This window comes from Malaya genurostris, chromosome 3 (assembly GCF_030247185.1).
Source record: "Malaya genurostris strain Urasoe2022 chromosome 3, Malgen_1.1, whole genome shotgun sequence".
Classification (NCBI taxonomy): Eukaryota; Metazoa; Arthropoda; class Insecta; order Diptera; family Culicidae; genus Malaya; species Malaya genurostris.
This window is the reverse complement of record NC_080572.1, coordinates 197,133,623-197,150,777: the sequence shown is the minus strand read 5'-3', so window position 1 is coordinate 197,150,777 and position 17,155 is coordinate 197,133,623. Positions and strand designations below refer to the sequence as shown.

At 40.9% G+C, this 17,155-nt stretch overlaps 1 protein-coding gene across 2 annotated transcripts in view; it reads left to right on the top strand.

The window, feature by feature from the left end:
* LOC131439297 (ubiquitin-conjugating enzyme E2 W) overlaps window positions 1-16,768 on the top strand; it is a 137,664-nt gene extending 120,896 nt beyond the window's left edge. Inside the window, exons 2-7 of one of the 2 annotated variants that reach the window (XM_058610155.1) lie at window positions 14,320-14,567; window positions 14,686-14,777; window positions 14,845-14,947; window positions 15,015-15,100; window positions 15,177-15,322; window positions 15,457-16,768. In XM_058610155.1, coding sequence (XP_058466138.1) covers window positions 14,436-14,567; window positions 14,686-14,777; window positions 14,845-14,947; window positions 15,015-15,100; window positions 15,177-15,322; window positions 15,457-15,470 — 573 coding nt within the window. In that variant the 5' untranslated portion in view covers window positions 14,320-14,435 and the 3' untranslated portion in view covers window positions 15,471-16,768. The remainder of the gene's footprint in view (window positions 1-14,319; window positions 14,568-14,685; window positions 14,778-14,844; window positions 14,948-15,014; window positions 15,101-15,176; window positions 15,323-15,456) is intronic. The other variant, XM_058610156.1, reaches the window with a different exon arrangement.
* The last annotated feature ends 387 nt before the right edge of the window (window positions 16,769-17,155 follow it).

The following is a 17,155-nucleotide window of genomic DNA, read 5'->3' as shown; positions in this document are numbered from 1 at the left end:
CCTTTCGATCCGACAGTCTATTTTCAAGCTCGAGCGAAGAATCAATGGTTATCGACTCAGCACTGGTCGACAGTGTCAACATCTCCTAAAGGGCCAAACATACTTCTCAGCAACATCTCTAAATCTAACAACAGCCCATGTAATGAAATGACCGAAGCGGAATCAACTCGAAGAACTCCCGACCAGGCTTCCGCGTCCATCACTCATCATTCTTTCTTTCAACGTTCACAGTCTAATATACTAACCCTTCCTTCCACTACCATACCCCTCTTTAGTAACCCCACATCCACTCAATATAACACCACCTCTCAACACCAAGACGACCCTGTGACTTCCCCAGCGCCCCTCGATGGTTGCGCCATGGAAGTGCAAGCGGGTCGCCCGCGGGTTACCTCTACCGTCCACTCTCAAGCTTGTCCAACAATCTTCACCAGTCAACCGCTCGATGTCCGCTGTCCTTCGTCTGCCCCCCCACCAGTTTCGGTGGGCCTCCGGGTCCAGGAAGGGGCAGCGGTCCCATCATTTTCAAATAAAACAAACACCTCCCACCCTGTCCGCTCGGATCCGTGCTCCAGCCCCATCCCCGGCTGTTCATGGCACCCCTCGAGATGCTGTTATAAGCACAATCCTCCACCATCTACAGCCAGCTTCCCACAGCCAAATGGACGGAAACTGGAATCCCCCCGCGACCCGTCCCCTAAGGAACCAGCAATCCCGTCTCCTCCTGTTCTCAATCCTTCCCTTACTGCCGACCCCCCTTCATACAACCCACAATCGGCAGAAGCATTTCCTCCCCCCTCTCCCATACAATCTTACGTCAGTAATTGTTCGTTCTCTTCTGACTCCGTCTTCCTGTCGAATAGGACTACGTTGGCCATCCAATGGAATGTCAACGGGCTCAGCCATTCCCTTGGTGACCTTCAATATCTTATAGCCCTTCACAATCCGGTGATAATAGCACTCCAGGAAACACACATACGCCAATCTACCAACCCATCTTCGTGGCTTAATCATCGCTACATCTGGAACGCCGCCACCGGAAACAATTTGTATCAAACGATCGGCCTGGCAGTTAGGGCGGACATCCCTTCGGATCCCTGCCCTATCAAAACTGAACTAATCGCTATAGCTAGGAAGATACAGATCCCGATCCCCTGCACCGTTGTGTCCGTTTACATCCCAAAAGAAGTTAGAAATGTGGGAAAGAAGTTGAAGGAACTTTTCCAGCAACTTCGACCCCCCTTCCTTGTTTTGGGTGACTTCAACGCTCACCACAGTGCATGGGGATCCAAGAAAAACAGCCACCGTGGAGGGGAAATCTTGCAAGCGATCGTAGAGTGTGAGGCAATAGTAATGAATGATGGCAGCCCCACCTTTTTCAGGGGGCGATACCAGTCGGCCATTGATCTGTCCGTGGTATCACGGGGTCTGGTTAGCTCGTGCAGCTGGTCCACGTGGACGGACACGGGAAGCAGCGACCATGTACCCATTCTCATTTCACTAGACGCGTGTCAACCCCTCACCACTCGACGTCGCAGATGGATCCTCCAACGAGCCGATTGGAAGGGCTATGAGTCCTCTATCGAGGACCGGATTTACCCAGATTCCGATCTCTCCCTAGAGGAGCTCGAAGAAATTATACTCGGCGCAGCAGAAGATAATATTCCTCGATCCAGTGGAAAACCGCCCAAACGAGCGATTCACTGGTGGTCCGCCGAAGTATCTACAGTGGTCAAAGCCCGCAGAAAAGCACTGCGGGTCTTACGGAAAACCTCCCTTGATCACCCCTCCAGAGATGCAAAGGCGCAAGAATTTCGTCGCCTAAGGAATCTCTCCAGAGAAACTATCACCAAAGCTAAAGTGGATAGCTGGAATAGATTTCTCGACGGCATCTCCGCGGACTCCTCCTCAGCAGAATTGTGGAGAAGGGTAAACGCACTTAGAGGAAAACGTAGGCAAAAGGGCTTCCCCCTTGAAATTAATGGCAGATTCACTTCCAATCCAGGAGATATCGCCGACCACCTCGGGCGTTATTTCGAATCCTTGTCGGCTGACACGGCGCTACCAGTGACATTCCAAATTTCACTTCGGAACGCCCAGCGCTCTCCTGTGTCAATCCCACCTGGATCAAACGAGGTTTGGAACAGACTTTTTTCTGCGGAGGAACTCAACTTCGCTTTAAGCTCCGCAAAAGGAAAATCGACCGGCCCGGACAACATTAACTATGATATGCTCCGACATCTTCCTCCTAAAGGTCGCATTGCCCTACTAAACCTATTCAACCAAGTCTGGTCTACTGGGACAATTCCAGCTAATTGGAAAACAGCCCATACTGTTCCTATTCCCAAAGGTTGCGCTGGCTCGTTCGTCGCCAACAACTTCCGTCCAATTAGCCTCCTCTCGTGTATGGGTAAAACACTCGAGAGGCTAGTAAACCGACGCCTCGTTTCATTTCTCGAAGAGCGCAGTTTACTAGACCACAGGCAATTCGGATTTCGCCAAGGTAAAGGAACCGGAGCCCACCTTGCTTCGCTGTGCGATACCATCCACAGAGGAATCAATGAAGGGCAACACGTTGACGCGCTATGTATAGACTTAGCAAAAGCCTATAACACAGTCAATCGGGAAGGGGTCCTTCGACAACTGGTTGACTGGGGCATCAACGGGCGAATGGGTGTCTTTTTGCAAGATTTTCTCAAGGAAAGGAACTTCAAAGTTTGCATAGGTGGATCCTTATCACAAACATTCGCTGAACAAAACGGGGTCCCTCAAGGTTCGGTGTTGTCCGTAACCTTATTCCTCGTGGGGATGAACTCCATATTCAGTTGTTTACCAAAAGGCATATTCATCTTCGTATATGCCGACGACATTGTGATCCTCGTCATTGGTAAATCCCGTAAAAGAATAAGAAGAAAAATCCAGCAGACGGCGAGAGCAATCCACCAATGGGCAGAGAGTGTCGGGTTCAATATCGCTCCTAACAAATGCTCCCTCTCGCACTTCTGTCGGGAATCTCACCGCAACACTAACTCTCCGGTCTCGATTGGAACGGTCATCGTACCGTTTGTGAAATGCCCTAGAATACTCGGCGTCGTTTTCGACCGAAACCTAGACTTCACAAACCACTTTGGCCAAGTAAAAAAAGACTGCCAATCTAGATTAAGACTAATCCAGACCATTAGTGCGGGGCACCCCCAGTGGAACCGCCATCAGGGGATAAACATAGCCAAGTCCCTAATTTGGAGTCGTATTTACTATGGGATAGAGGCGACGGCTGTAAGCATGGAAACCCTGCTCAGGGTTTTGGGCCCTACTTACAACAGAGCCGTCAGATACGCCTCAAACTTGCTCCCAAGTACCCCAGCAACAGCCGCCTGCGTAGAGTCGGGTTTGCTCCCATTCCGCTGGTTTTCGGCTTGGATCATCCTCCGCAGATCTCTGGGCTACCTAGAACGAACCACTGGAAAAAACTGTCTTCTATCGCAAATGGCTCAGTCGCTGTACAGGAGTTTCACCGGGAAAAACATCCCGAAACTGGCACGCCTATACCGAGTTTGGATGAGACCATGGTACCAACCAGACCTTCCCAAAATCGAAACTTCCCTGGCACAATCCCTAGGGGCCAGACCTCTCCCAGCAGCAGCGAAAAGCAGCTTTCTCCAGTTAACCTCCGACAGGTTTAGAGGCATTGCCTCTTTCTATACTGACGGATCGCGAACAAGCACTGGCACCGGGCTCGGTGTATGGGGACCCAACACCTCCATACACCGTAGTCTACCACCCTCTTGCTCGGTGTTCTCGGCGGAAGCCGCAGCCATACTTGAATGCCTTAAAGTCATCCCCCCGGGATCCGAGGCGGTGATCTTCTCCGATTCCTTAGCAGTAATCACTGCTCTGGAGACGGGAAGATCCAGACACCCATATGTCCAGGCCATCGAGGCAAACTGTGGCAGCAACGTCACAGTATGCTGGATTCCTGGACATAGCGGGATCCCGGGTAACGAAGAGGCAGACTTACTCGCGGCTATGGGCAGGAAAAGCCTTCGGATGAGATCCGCAGTGCCGTCAACCGACATTCTAACTGACTTTAGAATCAAGCTCACGGATAACTTCGTACGGCACTGGCGATCATCCGGGGGCCTCCTGCCCAAGATTAAGGGGGATCTGTCCAAATGGACGGATCGCACCGACCGCCGGGAACAACGAGTCCTCTCACGGCTACGCACGGGTCACACACGCCTCACCCATCAGCATTACATCTCGAGGCATCCACCACCTATGTGCTCCACTTGCAGCACACCGCTTACAGTGGAGCACATACTAGTCAACTGCCCGGAATTTCACAACCTCCGGGTACAGTATGACATCAAAAACTCTATAAGAAACATCTTATCGAATGACCCAGTAGCCGAAATTACCCTCATCAACTTCCTAAAAGACGCCAACCTCTTCCACACCCTATAAACCCTGCCCTGATCCTCTCCCTTCTATCAAACTACATGGTATACAGACTCACCTACAATCCCTAATAACCCTGAGACCCAAAAAAAAAACCAACAACACTTTGAATATCGCTTAGCTCGAACCAAAAAACATCAGCTCTCTTTTACACTAGAAACGCCATCCAATGCACCCGGTTTATCGTCTTGATCCAAGCACCTGCGCACTTGCACCACGTTCCGCTCGCCCGCCACTTCATCTCGGCAGTCGCTTAAACCAAACGAAAAAAAAAAACATATTGCTTTTGTCTCCAGATTCGGCTTTAACATCCGCTCGTCTCCCCACTCTTTATTGGTTCGCCACCTCAGCCGCAGAACTAATTCGATCTTTTCTAGGTCCGACGGTCATCTCTGCTAGTTTCCCCCTACCCTCGTCTGTCCATCATTTCGATCGGAAAAGTAACATAATCAGTCAAATTAACACTATATACCGCCATTAAAACAAAACATTTCTCTCACGCTCTTCTCCTTTAAATTTTTCTCAAATCTCACCATCGAACAAACCGAGGGGCCGATGACATTTGACCCAACGAAATCTAGGACACCATCGCCATCGGATCCGAATCTTCACCGCGGGCCATCCGCTGGGGTAGGTCCCCAGGGATGTTCTCCGCGGCCCAATATCAACTAGAAACACCATCGCTACGCTCAAACAATAACAACAGGAAGAACATCAAAACCAGGGGTCATCTACTGGACTATCCGGTCTAACACCTCACCAAAAACCAGGACCGAAAACACCGGCTGGTTGGACCCGCGAGGACGCTATCCGCGGCCCATACCGTTACTCTCTTCATCGAATTTTCGCTTCCTAGTTTAAACTGAAATAAAAAAAATACACTCAATTTTGTTTCAAAATGACATGTAATTACTATTCTCGTTTCCCCCCGGTGAACGACCAACAGGTTAAAGCCGGGGTAAAATAAATGATATTAATAATAATAATAATATAAATACACTGTGAAGCATGAATAGATTTCCAATGTCTTTGGTACTTTATACTCATTTACAAATATCAACAAAAGGGAGTAATATCTACTCAAATTTTTCTAGAAGCGTATTTACCCAAAATGTCGTAATACCCGGTCTTACGAAACAGTGGTTTTTACAGCCATTGAACTTCTGTGCCACCTCCGGTGGAACCCTCAACGAGTGAACATGGTGAAAATTTGAATATTTCGCGAGAAAAGATTTTCAGCCGTACTTTTGCGACTCCACGTTGTCGTGCATTGAGATTTTCACTTGTAGTTCAGTGAAAAGAAACAAAAATTAACTGGCAATATAGCCCAACTTACTGTGCCATCAATCGGTGTCATTTCAAGTGAGGTGACACCATCCAGAAGTGAAGAATAAGAAGAACTTCTATGCAGATTTTCTGAAATAAATGTTCATGTTTTTATGGTTAGAATCCTTATGATTTAGATGAAAATTTAGAAAATCTCCAACCAATATTTAAAATAACAGTTTTCTGGTATCTGAATGTGATATGAGTACTACACTACATTTTATATATGAATCAAATAATTTTTACTGGATTGTGCATTAAACAGCTTTAAAATGGCAGTCCATTAAAATCTACGTAAAAAGTAGGGTCTGACCGCAAAATCTGATGCCGGTACGCGTAGTTTCGCTCTGAAAATTTTCTCGGGTCGCATCACGTATCCATGCAAGTTTGTTTATTTTTTCTTTTTTTCATGAGTTGTTGTTAAGGGCGCGTACCTAAGGCAGTGTGTCTTATTAAATATGTTATAAAAAAGTAGTGTGAAAAATATTCACATAACTTTTCACGTAACTATGATTGATCGTTTTTTTTTAAATGAAGAAAAGAAATGTTTTTTCTGAAAAAATATGCCAGTTGTCAGGTCTGGTCCTAGGCGCGAATGTCAAAACCCCTTGTATCAAATTGTTTATTTTTCGGAAGAACTGTTTTGCAATAAAAAATTCTCGTCAACATGTTAACATATTTATGTGAAGTACAAATGGTCGGGTAATCGATCAGAAAAAAAAATTTGCCCGTACCCGACCCGTAACCGAGTGAGCAGTAATTTTTTTTACCCGTACCCGACCCGTACCCGATGGAAAATAAAAATTTTTACCCGTACCCGTCCAAAAACCCGACGGGTACGGGTACGGGTCGGGTTACGGGTAAAATACCCGAGACCCGACCATCTCTAGCGGGCGTGTGTGAATAACATAAGGAATGAAATTCTTTTGTCATTATTAATTACGTCAATACTCAAGCCCTGAGCTCAAGTTGTATATGGAAACGCATGGTATTTTGTTCTAAGGTGCAGGTGATATGATCTTAGAACTAAATACCATGCGTCTCCATCGAATGATGACAATTTGATGGCGACGCATGGCTTTCCAAATGATTTATTTTTTCAAAGTCTGATATTATACCCGTCCACATTTTTTAAAAATCTGAAAAAATACAGCGTAATGAACTCATAAATGATTTTTTTTATGTAAAATCTAGAGTTGTACCAAAATTGTAGGTGCGATTAAAAAAAATTCGAAAATTTTGAACATTTTTTTTCACATGAAATACATTTTGAAAAATTCTGAAAAAACTACAAGGATCAGCCCCATGTGGTTGTTCGAGCCATTGATGTGGAACAAGGCAATCAAAATTTTTAATGATCTACGATCAAACAGTTCAATCAATCGTCACAAATTTGAACCCGCAATTGCACGAGAGTCTGCTTAGATTTATCTTGATTAGTAACCAACACCGAACATCGTTTGTCTTGATTTGTATTTGTTTTATAGCCGACAAAATTACACCAACTGTATGCAATTATATCTTTGTACATACTTGCGATACGGGTTTGGATATTAAAGCTTCTCTTCGCCATGCTTGTTTGTATGCAAGCAGTTATTTTTATAGCGTTAAGTTTCTCTACCATTCTGCGATTTCGGTTGAAGCGATAAACTTTTCTCATTATCAATCGAGTTCATCTTATATAAGTTAGAAATTAATCGCACTCAAAATTTATCCTGGGGTAGTTGTCAATTTTTCAGGCGAAATGACATATCATGGAATTTCATTCGAGCTTGCATGACACAAGATCAGAGCATACCAATTAAAGCTTCAAATCGTTTTATAGCACTTTTTGTCTTGCTGTCTAGCAACAACCTACCTCTAGCATGCTACGCGTAGGACTAAAATGTTAGCTATAATTTTGCTTCTAGTTATAGATTCGCGTGCTTCCAACAGCTTCGCTCTATTGACCAATCAGAGCGATGCTTTCCCTTTGATATATCGCTTACTCCTTCAAAACCGTCATCCGATATGCCGGAGATTTTTAGCAGGCAAAATAGGACACTGTTCGCTACTAATCAAAATTTCAATCATTTATAATTGAAAATACATGGCTTGATACATTCATATCGAATCTTAGAAATATTTCCAATCAAATAATGAAATAATATTAATAATTGATACAAAATATACTGAGCTGTAAGTGTTTAAAACCTGACCACATTTCTACGTGTATTTTTCCTTGAGTTTCTGATTTGCACCCCTATATAGAAAATAAAGATGTGTTCCACATAAAAAAAATCAGAAAGGTTCCCCATAATTTCTAAAATATTCCTAAAGAGGGTTTCCAAAAATTAAATAAAATGAAAATCAGAAGAACCACCCTAACTCCACCAATATGGTAGTTAAAGGGTTAAAATCTAGGGAAAATCATCTCTAATATAAACCCTTTCAAACAGTTGTTCTTTTCGGGGGCAGTTTTTATATGGAAACCCGGCTACACCCTTTAAAGATTAATTAAAGTATCGTCCATCGCTAGTTATTACTCTTTCCCACCTCTCAGGCAATTTTCGAAATCCATCTCGATAAAAATGTCTCGTCATTTGCGGTGATCCAAGTTTGAAGCCAATTTTCGATTTCTAAAACCGAAAGAAGTAAACCGATGACCTACCGTCGGAACAAGCAGCAATCAGAAGAAGCAATGTCATTAGAATACGGCGGATGCTGTAAAACGCCCCACTTGAGTGTTTTCCAAGACTTTTGCAATGGGATGCCGAGCGTTGCCATGCAGGAGAATAACTTTATCATGTCTTTGCTTGTATTCCGGCCGTTCTTCTCGTAATGCACGTCTCAAATGCATCAGGTAGACAGGCACATATCAGTTCCGATTAGTATAGAAGGTAAACTTTGCTTGAAAATCGTTCCTTTCTTATATTGCTACAGATGGAACTGGATGTCGAGGTGAGATTCTTCCACCAACATCAGTAAGAACAAACGCTCAGGTTGTCCTCTCACTTGGACTTCGGTCGTCAGGAAGAGCAGTCGGCAATGAAAGCAGACCTTATGCGTGGTACAAAACCTCAAACGCACAGGTCGCAGAGCCAGTTTCCCTTCAAAGAAGATCGATTGCATCATCCTGCTGCTGGTCGTTTGCGTTGGAAGAAAATGCAACGAAAAATGGACAACAATGGGGGGGAACATTATGCAAAATCAGCCCTTCTAAAGGCTTCAAATTTTATCTAAAGAACTATAAATCTTCTTTGAAAATTGGTAATTAAAACCAGTGTTGGTGATTGCCGAAAATTTCACAGAAGCTGCTATATTGCTATCTATATTGTATACAACATTTTCAATCTGGTAGAAGATGCTACAAGAACTCGAGTCTCTCAATGCATGAACCGCGAGAGAATTTTTCTACATTCCTTCGCTCCACTTCATACTCTGAGTATTTCTCGGCCCTTAAAAAAAATTGCAGTCTGATAATGATCGCCGCTGTGTGGAATTTACCAAGAGAGAATCGCAAGTTGACAATTATCGCAGAAAATCGAATCGATGATTCGACTTGATGATTCTCATACTAGGTTGCAATATTTCAAAACCCTTGTGTGGAGTATTCACATACATTTTCATAGACACAACTTATACAAAGATTATATGCACATAGTTAGAATAAGCGGCAATAGTAAAATGATTCTATCGCAATTATCAACTGCCTGTATAGAATCGGATCGCAAAACGAGAATAAGCAACCGTTTGTTGCTTCAGAGAGGATCCCCACAGCAGCGTGCTAACCTTTGATTCTCAGAAATGTCATCGAGAGAAATTCGCTCTCGCACTGGTGTCGATTCTATGTTAAATGAGCCATGCCGGGTTTTTTTGTTGTTGCGATGATTTCCAACTCTCTTTGATGGCACTGATTCAATCGGAAGAGTTGCCAGCGAACGTTCTTTGATACGATAAAAGCCATCCTTGATTAAAACCATCAGTGTAGTAGAGTGTTTAATATCGTTTATATCGTTTGATATCGTAGAATTACACAATTTGGCCCTTATGAATGCCAGAAATTTATCCCGCACAGCATTTCGACAGTTTCTTTCACTGAAATATTTAAACTCAAAATGAAATAATCGGCATCAAAATTCTGTATGTTGCTATTTAAAACCATAATTGTATACTATTTTTACCTGGAGCTGTGTTTTGGAATGTGAACTTTTGGCGATTGCTATGGACTGTAAGCGCTAGCTATCAGGAGATGGAAAATGTTCGGTTATACGACAAGCAGTGTTGTTTCACAAAGTTGTATGAAGGTAGTTTCTGTCAATGCACACTCGTTGCGTCGCTTCCATCCCGCATCGACCGTGAATAGCAGTGTGGCTATTTGAGTAAGTTTAAAATGTTCTCTTTGTCCTTCTCATATCCAAAGCTGTAGCATTCAAACATTATAACATCAAATTGAGTTATCTACTTGATCGCATATAACTCGCACATGTAATCACTTTGAAATACGAATTTAGAGGCTCTGAAGACCGAACCTTTTACAGTGAAGTCTTTTATAACACAGGGAACGTGAATTAGGAATCCGGCAATAAGGTATCCCAGATCATTTGTTTTTTCGGCTAATTGGGACAATGAACGATTATTTCGTTTCTGACCACAGATAGAACCAGAATCTCTTCAGTTCTTGTGTAGACTTATAATTTACGATCATTTGATGTAGAATTAGTCCTGTGACTCAAAATTATGAAGATTTAGTTAGTCGGGTTCTTTAGAAAAGTGTATTAAAGTTTCAAGATCTATTAGATTATTGATAAAATACTTCTCATAGCATCTAGCGTTAGTGAGAATATGAAGTTCTAAGCATTTATAACTAGGAATGAGAATTGTTTTGAAGAGTGTCTTCGACACAGTTTGTGGACTACTTAGGAATATACAAATTAAACATATATTTTCTTGGTGGCTCCTCTAAGCCACTAAAGTATTATTGAGAATTAGCTCTAGGCTCTGAAATCTGAGACATTCAATGTTCGATGTTCGAACTTCGTAAACAATGAATTTTTCCATACTGCTGGATATAAAGTTATGGACATTTTCAGAACGGATTTGGCGAGTAGATTATTTTCGCCTTCACGGTCCCCGATTTCTTGATGCACTGAAAATAATGGTCTAAGAACTTTGGAATAAACTTCGCAACGTCGTATGATTACAAACATCGAAACATTTTTTTTTAAACTGAACGCAAAAATTGTTACAGGATCGGATACTTAACGTATCTAGAAGGAAATAGATGACGTCAAATATATTTCTCATAGCAAATTCAGAAATAAGCTACTTCTACGGCAGACGATCAGCGAGATGGGAATGCCAAAACCACTATTCAGATAGACCAGCTTCAGACAAACGTGGTACCGATGATCGCCAATTTATCTAATGCCTCACAGACGTGTGGTTTGACACCAATATTCTCGTGGTTAAAAAGAAAGAGCATTATTTGCGTAAAAGTTGAAAAAATGTTGAAAAATCGTTTCTTCGCGGTTATGGTTGCGGTCAACTGCAGGATCTCGGCAGGATGTCAAAGCATTTTTGTAAAAGGCAACAAAGAATTGAAGAAATAATTCTTCCATTGAAACACAACTTTGTATTTTTGTGTTGCCATTTGAAATTTGCTCAATTTCAATGGCTTCACTAAGTTGTTGATATTATTATTTTCATTTTTTGAGTTTCACAAAACTTTTGCCTTTAAACAGCAAAATGATAACACAATGTGATATTAATTGAAAATTTGATGAGTCGATATCATATTAGGATTTCAATCTGATGTTGCTATCATAATTAAATATCAACTTGTTATAATTTTGATGTTAGACTTTACTCGGGCCAACTGCCTTACTTTCGAATCATTCCTATGGATTTCGATCGTGCAGAAACTTCTTCACCAATGATTCTGCAAGCTCCGAGTAATGCCTCCAATTGTTTGTTCCCTTTTTTTCTTTGGTTGTCCCGAGCGAGGCCTGCCTTCAACGCTAAAATCTCCATTCTTGAAACGTCGAAACCATTTCCTAAAGACTGTCCCAGAAAGTATGGACGCACTTTGATTTCGCTGTAAATAATTCACAAGTATTAGATATTCAAATTTTATTCTATATACTGATAATATTAGACTACAACAACAGAATATTATTCTCAACATTTGCTACTTAGCCATTGTAGACTAGCTGGCGCACCTTCTTGCGAACGTTCCTCATTAAATTCCGTACAGACTTCTTGGCGACAAGTTTTTACACTTTTTTCCATTTTTTTCGAACTGTTGAATGGTTTCGGCTGCCGAGACATGTTTCCTAAGATGTGCCTTCATTAATGCCCAAAATTCCTCAATTGGTTGAAGTTGTGGGAAATTTAGTGGATTCTTTTGGGACGAAAGTCGGTCTTTTGGGACGAAAGTGACATTTTTGGTAGTGTACCATTCTACCGTTGATTTCGAGTAGTGGCAAGAAGCAAGATCTTGCCAGAAGACAACAGGATCCTGGTGGCTTCGAATCACGGGTAGATTTGTAAACATTCATTGATCTATATTTCGCTGTTCATTGAAGCAGTGTCGATGAAGGGTTTCGAAATCTTACCGCAGCTACAAATTGCTTGCCAGACCATAGATTTCTTACCGAACTCTTCGACTTCAATCGATGTCTCGGACTGGTTTAACACTTGCCCTTCTCGTACCGTATAATATTGTGGTCCCGGCAAGGATTTGCATTCGAGTTTCACGTAGGTTTCGTCGTCCATGATTATGTAGTTCAAATTTCCAGCAAGAATCGTATTGTACAACTTTCGAACCCTCGGCCTGATCGATGCTCCTTGTTTCGGAATACGTTTTGGTTGTTTCTGCTTCTAATGGGTTCGAAGATTCAAACGTTCTTTAGCACGAAGAACATTTGACTTCGAAGTGCCCACTTTTTTGGCCACATCCCGAACTGAAACCTCCTTCTTTTGCTCGAACGCCTTCAGTATACGTTTATCCAACTGAGAGTTAGCAGGACCTTTATTTCGACCCGTTCTCGGTTTATCCTCAAAGGTTCCGAAGTTCCTGATTGCATTTCGCACGGTTTTTTCACTTACTCCTTCCATTTTTGCTATCTTTCTCAGTGACAGTCCGCGTTCTGTGCACCATTTGTACACAATTTTTCGACGTTGTTCTGCTGAAAGTCCACGCATTTCGAAACAATCTAATGAAAACGAATAAACAACTGCACAAGTGGTTAGAGAAGAGTGTAAACAACAGGACGCAGCCATGAAAATTGACAGATTCTGAACCATTGTGAAATAGCAGCGGTTTTTGGTGGCGTCCATACTTTCTGGGACAGTCTTTACATGGTTGATCAGTTGAAGCATTTTCACCATAAACGTCCACAAGCATTTGATGCGTTTCAGCAACACTTTTCTTCCCATTAAAACAAAAAAACTAAAACTTCTCGCAAATACTGCTAAGTTAACACCACATTGCTCATAATTAATTAATACAGTGAAAAACAAAGGGCGTAGCCAGGTTTTCATATGAAAACTGCTCCCAAACAAAACAAAATACGCTATTTGAGTTTATATTGGAGATGATTTTCCCAAAATTTTAACCCTTTAACTGTCATATTGATGGAGTTAGGGTGGTTTTTCTGATTTTCATTTTATTTAAATTTATCGAAAACCTCTTTAGCAAAAAAATTTAAAAAAATCAGGAATATTTTAGGAATTAAGGGAAACCTTTCTGATTTTTTTCAAAATGTATTTAATGTGAAAAAAAAACGCCTTTAGTTTCGCATGAGATTAATGAAAGTCTATCTAGAAACTACTATTACCATTAGTAATAATATCCTAGTCAATGAGTAGTTTTCTCCTAGTTCAAATTAGATCTTTCTTGTTTAGAGATTCGTTCCCAGCACCAAAAATCATTTGTTTTAATAAAGAATAACCTACGAAAATGCGTAGTGGGTAACTTGCCAATCAGTCTATCTAATCGGATGCAAAGTCTTCCCAGTTTTGAAGCTATGACACATTAGCATTCTGGAAGACAACATTTGAATTCGCCTTAGCAATCTGAATTCTGCAGACATTGTAAAGGAGTTTTGTGTTATTGCATAAAATTTAATTTTGCAACGCAATGCCAACAATATATGCTATCCTCGTGAAACATTTAACAAGTCGGATGGAACACCCAACGTAGTGATATAAAATAATGAATTTTGAATTACCATCTCTGAGTTCAGATCGTTTTTGAATAATAATAACAATTCGATTTCACTGTCCAACAAAGAAGAAATATAAAACTCACCTCCTATCAACAAACTAGTACCGCGTTTTCGGCGCCACAATTTTATGCACAATACGTGACCCATTAGTACACAGATGTGATCGATGTGACATGACTACACAATCAAGCCTGCTCTATCGAAGCAATCGTGTTGTTGAAATGTCAAATTTTAAATGCAACACTACGCATGAAACGCCTTCCTGATTAGATACAAACAGATGCAAATAAAAACGTGCTAAATATTAAGCAAATTATGATTACAGAGTGATTCGCGCACATCGAAACTTATGATCTGGCTCGTACGGATTTGCTAAACCTCACATAAACTGCTACGAATCGTCAATTAGTTGCGACATTCATCTAGAACCGCTTTACCACCATGCTGAACCGGTTTTTAATGTGCAAAGAAAAGCCGTCCAAATCGGAGAGCATTTCTTCGACTACAAGTGCGGTGATACAGGATGCGGCTAAAGACAACCGGAAGTTGATTCTGGACAGCGGTCGGTGGGAGGCAAGTTAAATCGCTACTAGAGGCTGGGTGGGAAACTCGTGACAATCGCGGAATATTTAAAATACTCTTTTCCATTCGATTGATCTGTAATTATAACACCATTTTTTATATTTCACAGCGACGATTACAAAAAGAACTGATGTCCCTCATAAAAGAACCCCCGCCAGGAGTCACGGTAGACGAAGAAAGTGTTAGTCAAAATTTAACCCAGTAAGTAGGCTGAATCTACATTCCATTCTGACCTAATGCTACCTGATGCTGTTATTCAATTTTCCAGATGGATAATAAATATCGATGGCGTAGATGGCACACTGTACGAAGGAGAACATTTTAAACTATTATTTAAATTTAACAATAAGTATCCCTTTGATTCGCCAGAGGTAAAACACTCAGTCTGTTACTCAAAATAAGAACCTTTAAAAATTGATGATATCTACTCGTAAACAGGTGACGTTCATAGGTTCTAATATTCCAGTGCACCCGCACGTGTACTCGAACGGTCACATCTGCCTTTCAATCCTGACAGACGACTGGTTGGTGTTGTGACAACTCTTCCTAGGTAGATTTTTTAATCTTTATAATAATCGTTTTCGTTTTCCAATTCCCTAGGTCTCCCGCGTTATCAGTACAATCAGTGTGCCTGAGTATATCGTCGATGTTGAGCAGTTGTCGGGAAAAAAGACGTCCGCCGGACAACGGCATCTATGTTAAAACGTGCAATAAAAATCCGAAGAAAACCAAATGGTGGTACCACGGTAAGTAACGGTTTGTTGTTGTGGTTGTGTTTGTATTGCATACCCTCTGGGCGCATTGAGCAACCATCCACCAAGCGTTTCCATCGATGAAAGAATTCTGTTCTTCAACGTGTTTTATTTCGTTTTTTTTTCAGACGATTCTGTGTAGAGTGCAGCTACGAAGTAAATCTTATTTCGACTGGGACAAACTAGTCGTCCAGTAGTAACAGCACTAGCGAGCGTACAGCGAACATGTGCAAGCGGAGCTTCCAATCCGCGAACAGCAGCAGAAGCAGCAGCAAAAAAAAAACTATGCATAGATAAGTTAATCCTAGATTAATTCAATTCAAGTAGGTCTATGAAAATATAGCTATGGAAGCTTTCAACATCCAATACAGGCAAAACAATCGAAGTGTGAGCGAACCATGGCCACCCAGAATGGAAATGAAAGCAACACAATATATAAACTTTCGTCCCACAATGAATGCAAATTAACTAAGTCAAGTTAAAATTAGTATAGATAGATTGCTGAACATTTTCGCTCACTATTCATGCTTAAACTCAAATTAATGCATCACTTGTCTATCAATTCAGTGCTCCTGTTTGGCAAAAGAAAACAAAACTTTGGTGTAAAATAACTCCTATGGAAAGAAACGAATAATAGTCATCTTATTTTGTTTTTTTTTTTAAGTTTAGGTGTTTCCATGGACGAAACAAAAATTTATTTATTTTTTCCTAATATGAATTGAAATCGCGGAAATCATTATTTTGTTACCAAAACCCATTTTCTAAGTACCTCAAAAACTCAAATACACTGTTTCGAGCGGAAGAATAATAAGAGTAGGGATACTGGCAAAATAAACACATTCCTTTTAAAAAAATGATTACTTGCTGACAGGGTGAAAATTGTAAAAAGCTAATGTAAATTGTTGGGTTACGATAGACGGAGCGTGGTGGAAGACCGACAAAAAAATAAACAAAACAGTCCAAAATGTGTTCTTGGCCGAAGAATAGAGTAACAGAAGAAAAAAATTGTTGGGATAACTAGCTTACATTGTTGGTATATAGTCTCTAAACAGAAGTTAAACGTGTTTCATCTATGAACTCTGTATACATAAATATGTCGCAAAACAGAATTATCCTATTCTCAATCTCCTAATGTGAGCAGTTCGCTGAGTGAACTTTATATTGAGCGCGACAACTCCAAACAAAGAATTGTAACGATTAAAAAAAATGCAGCAGAGGAGATTGTTATATTACAAAAAGAAATTAACTGTGAGTAGTTATGCTGGAAAAAGAGATAAAAATATACTTTATAAGGAAACAGAAAACTTACGATGCAAATATTTAGCACTGTAGGTACGCAACAAAGTAGAACAATTCGAGCAAACATCTTTAATTATGTAATTAATTTTTATTAAGGAAAATCAGTAAAGAGAGTTTCGAATACAAAACGTTGGAAATTGACTTGTCTTTTTTTCCTAATATTCGATTTTTCCATTCAATTTATAGGCAACAGGGTGGAGTAAAATTTTATTCATGCGTCATTTGAATTCTATAGGGACAAATTTTGATCTCGATTAATGAAACTTTGTTTCCGTACCAGAGGTACGGAATTTAGTATGCGACAACTTACTTTGACAAAACTATAGAATCCAAGATTTAACAGTAACAAAATTTAACGTAACCGTACACTTTCCATGACCGTCAAATTCAAATAAATCACCAAAAGCTAACTGGAGCGATAATTTAAACTATGTATTTTTTTTTCCTTACAAACTTATTCCATCTTTCAATATGTCTAGAATTTCTTTCTGCGATTCATCGTCCTGATGCGGCCGCTAAATTAAAACT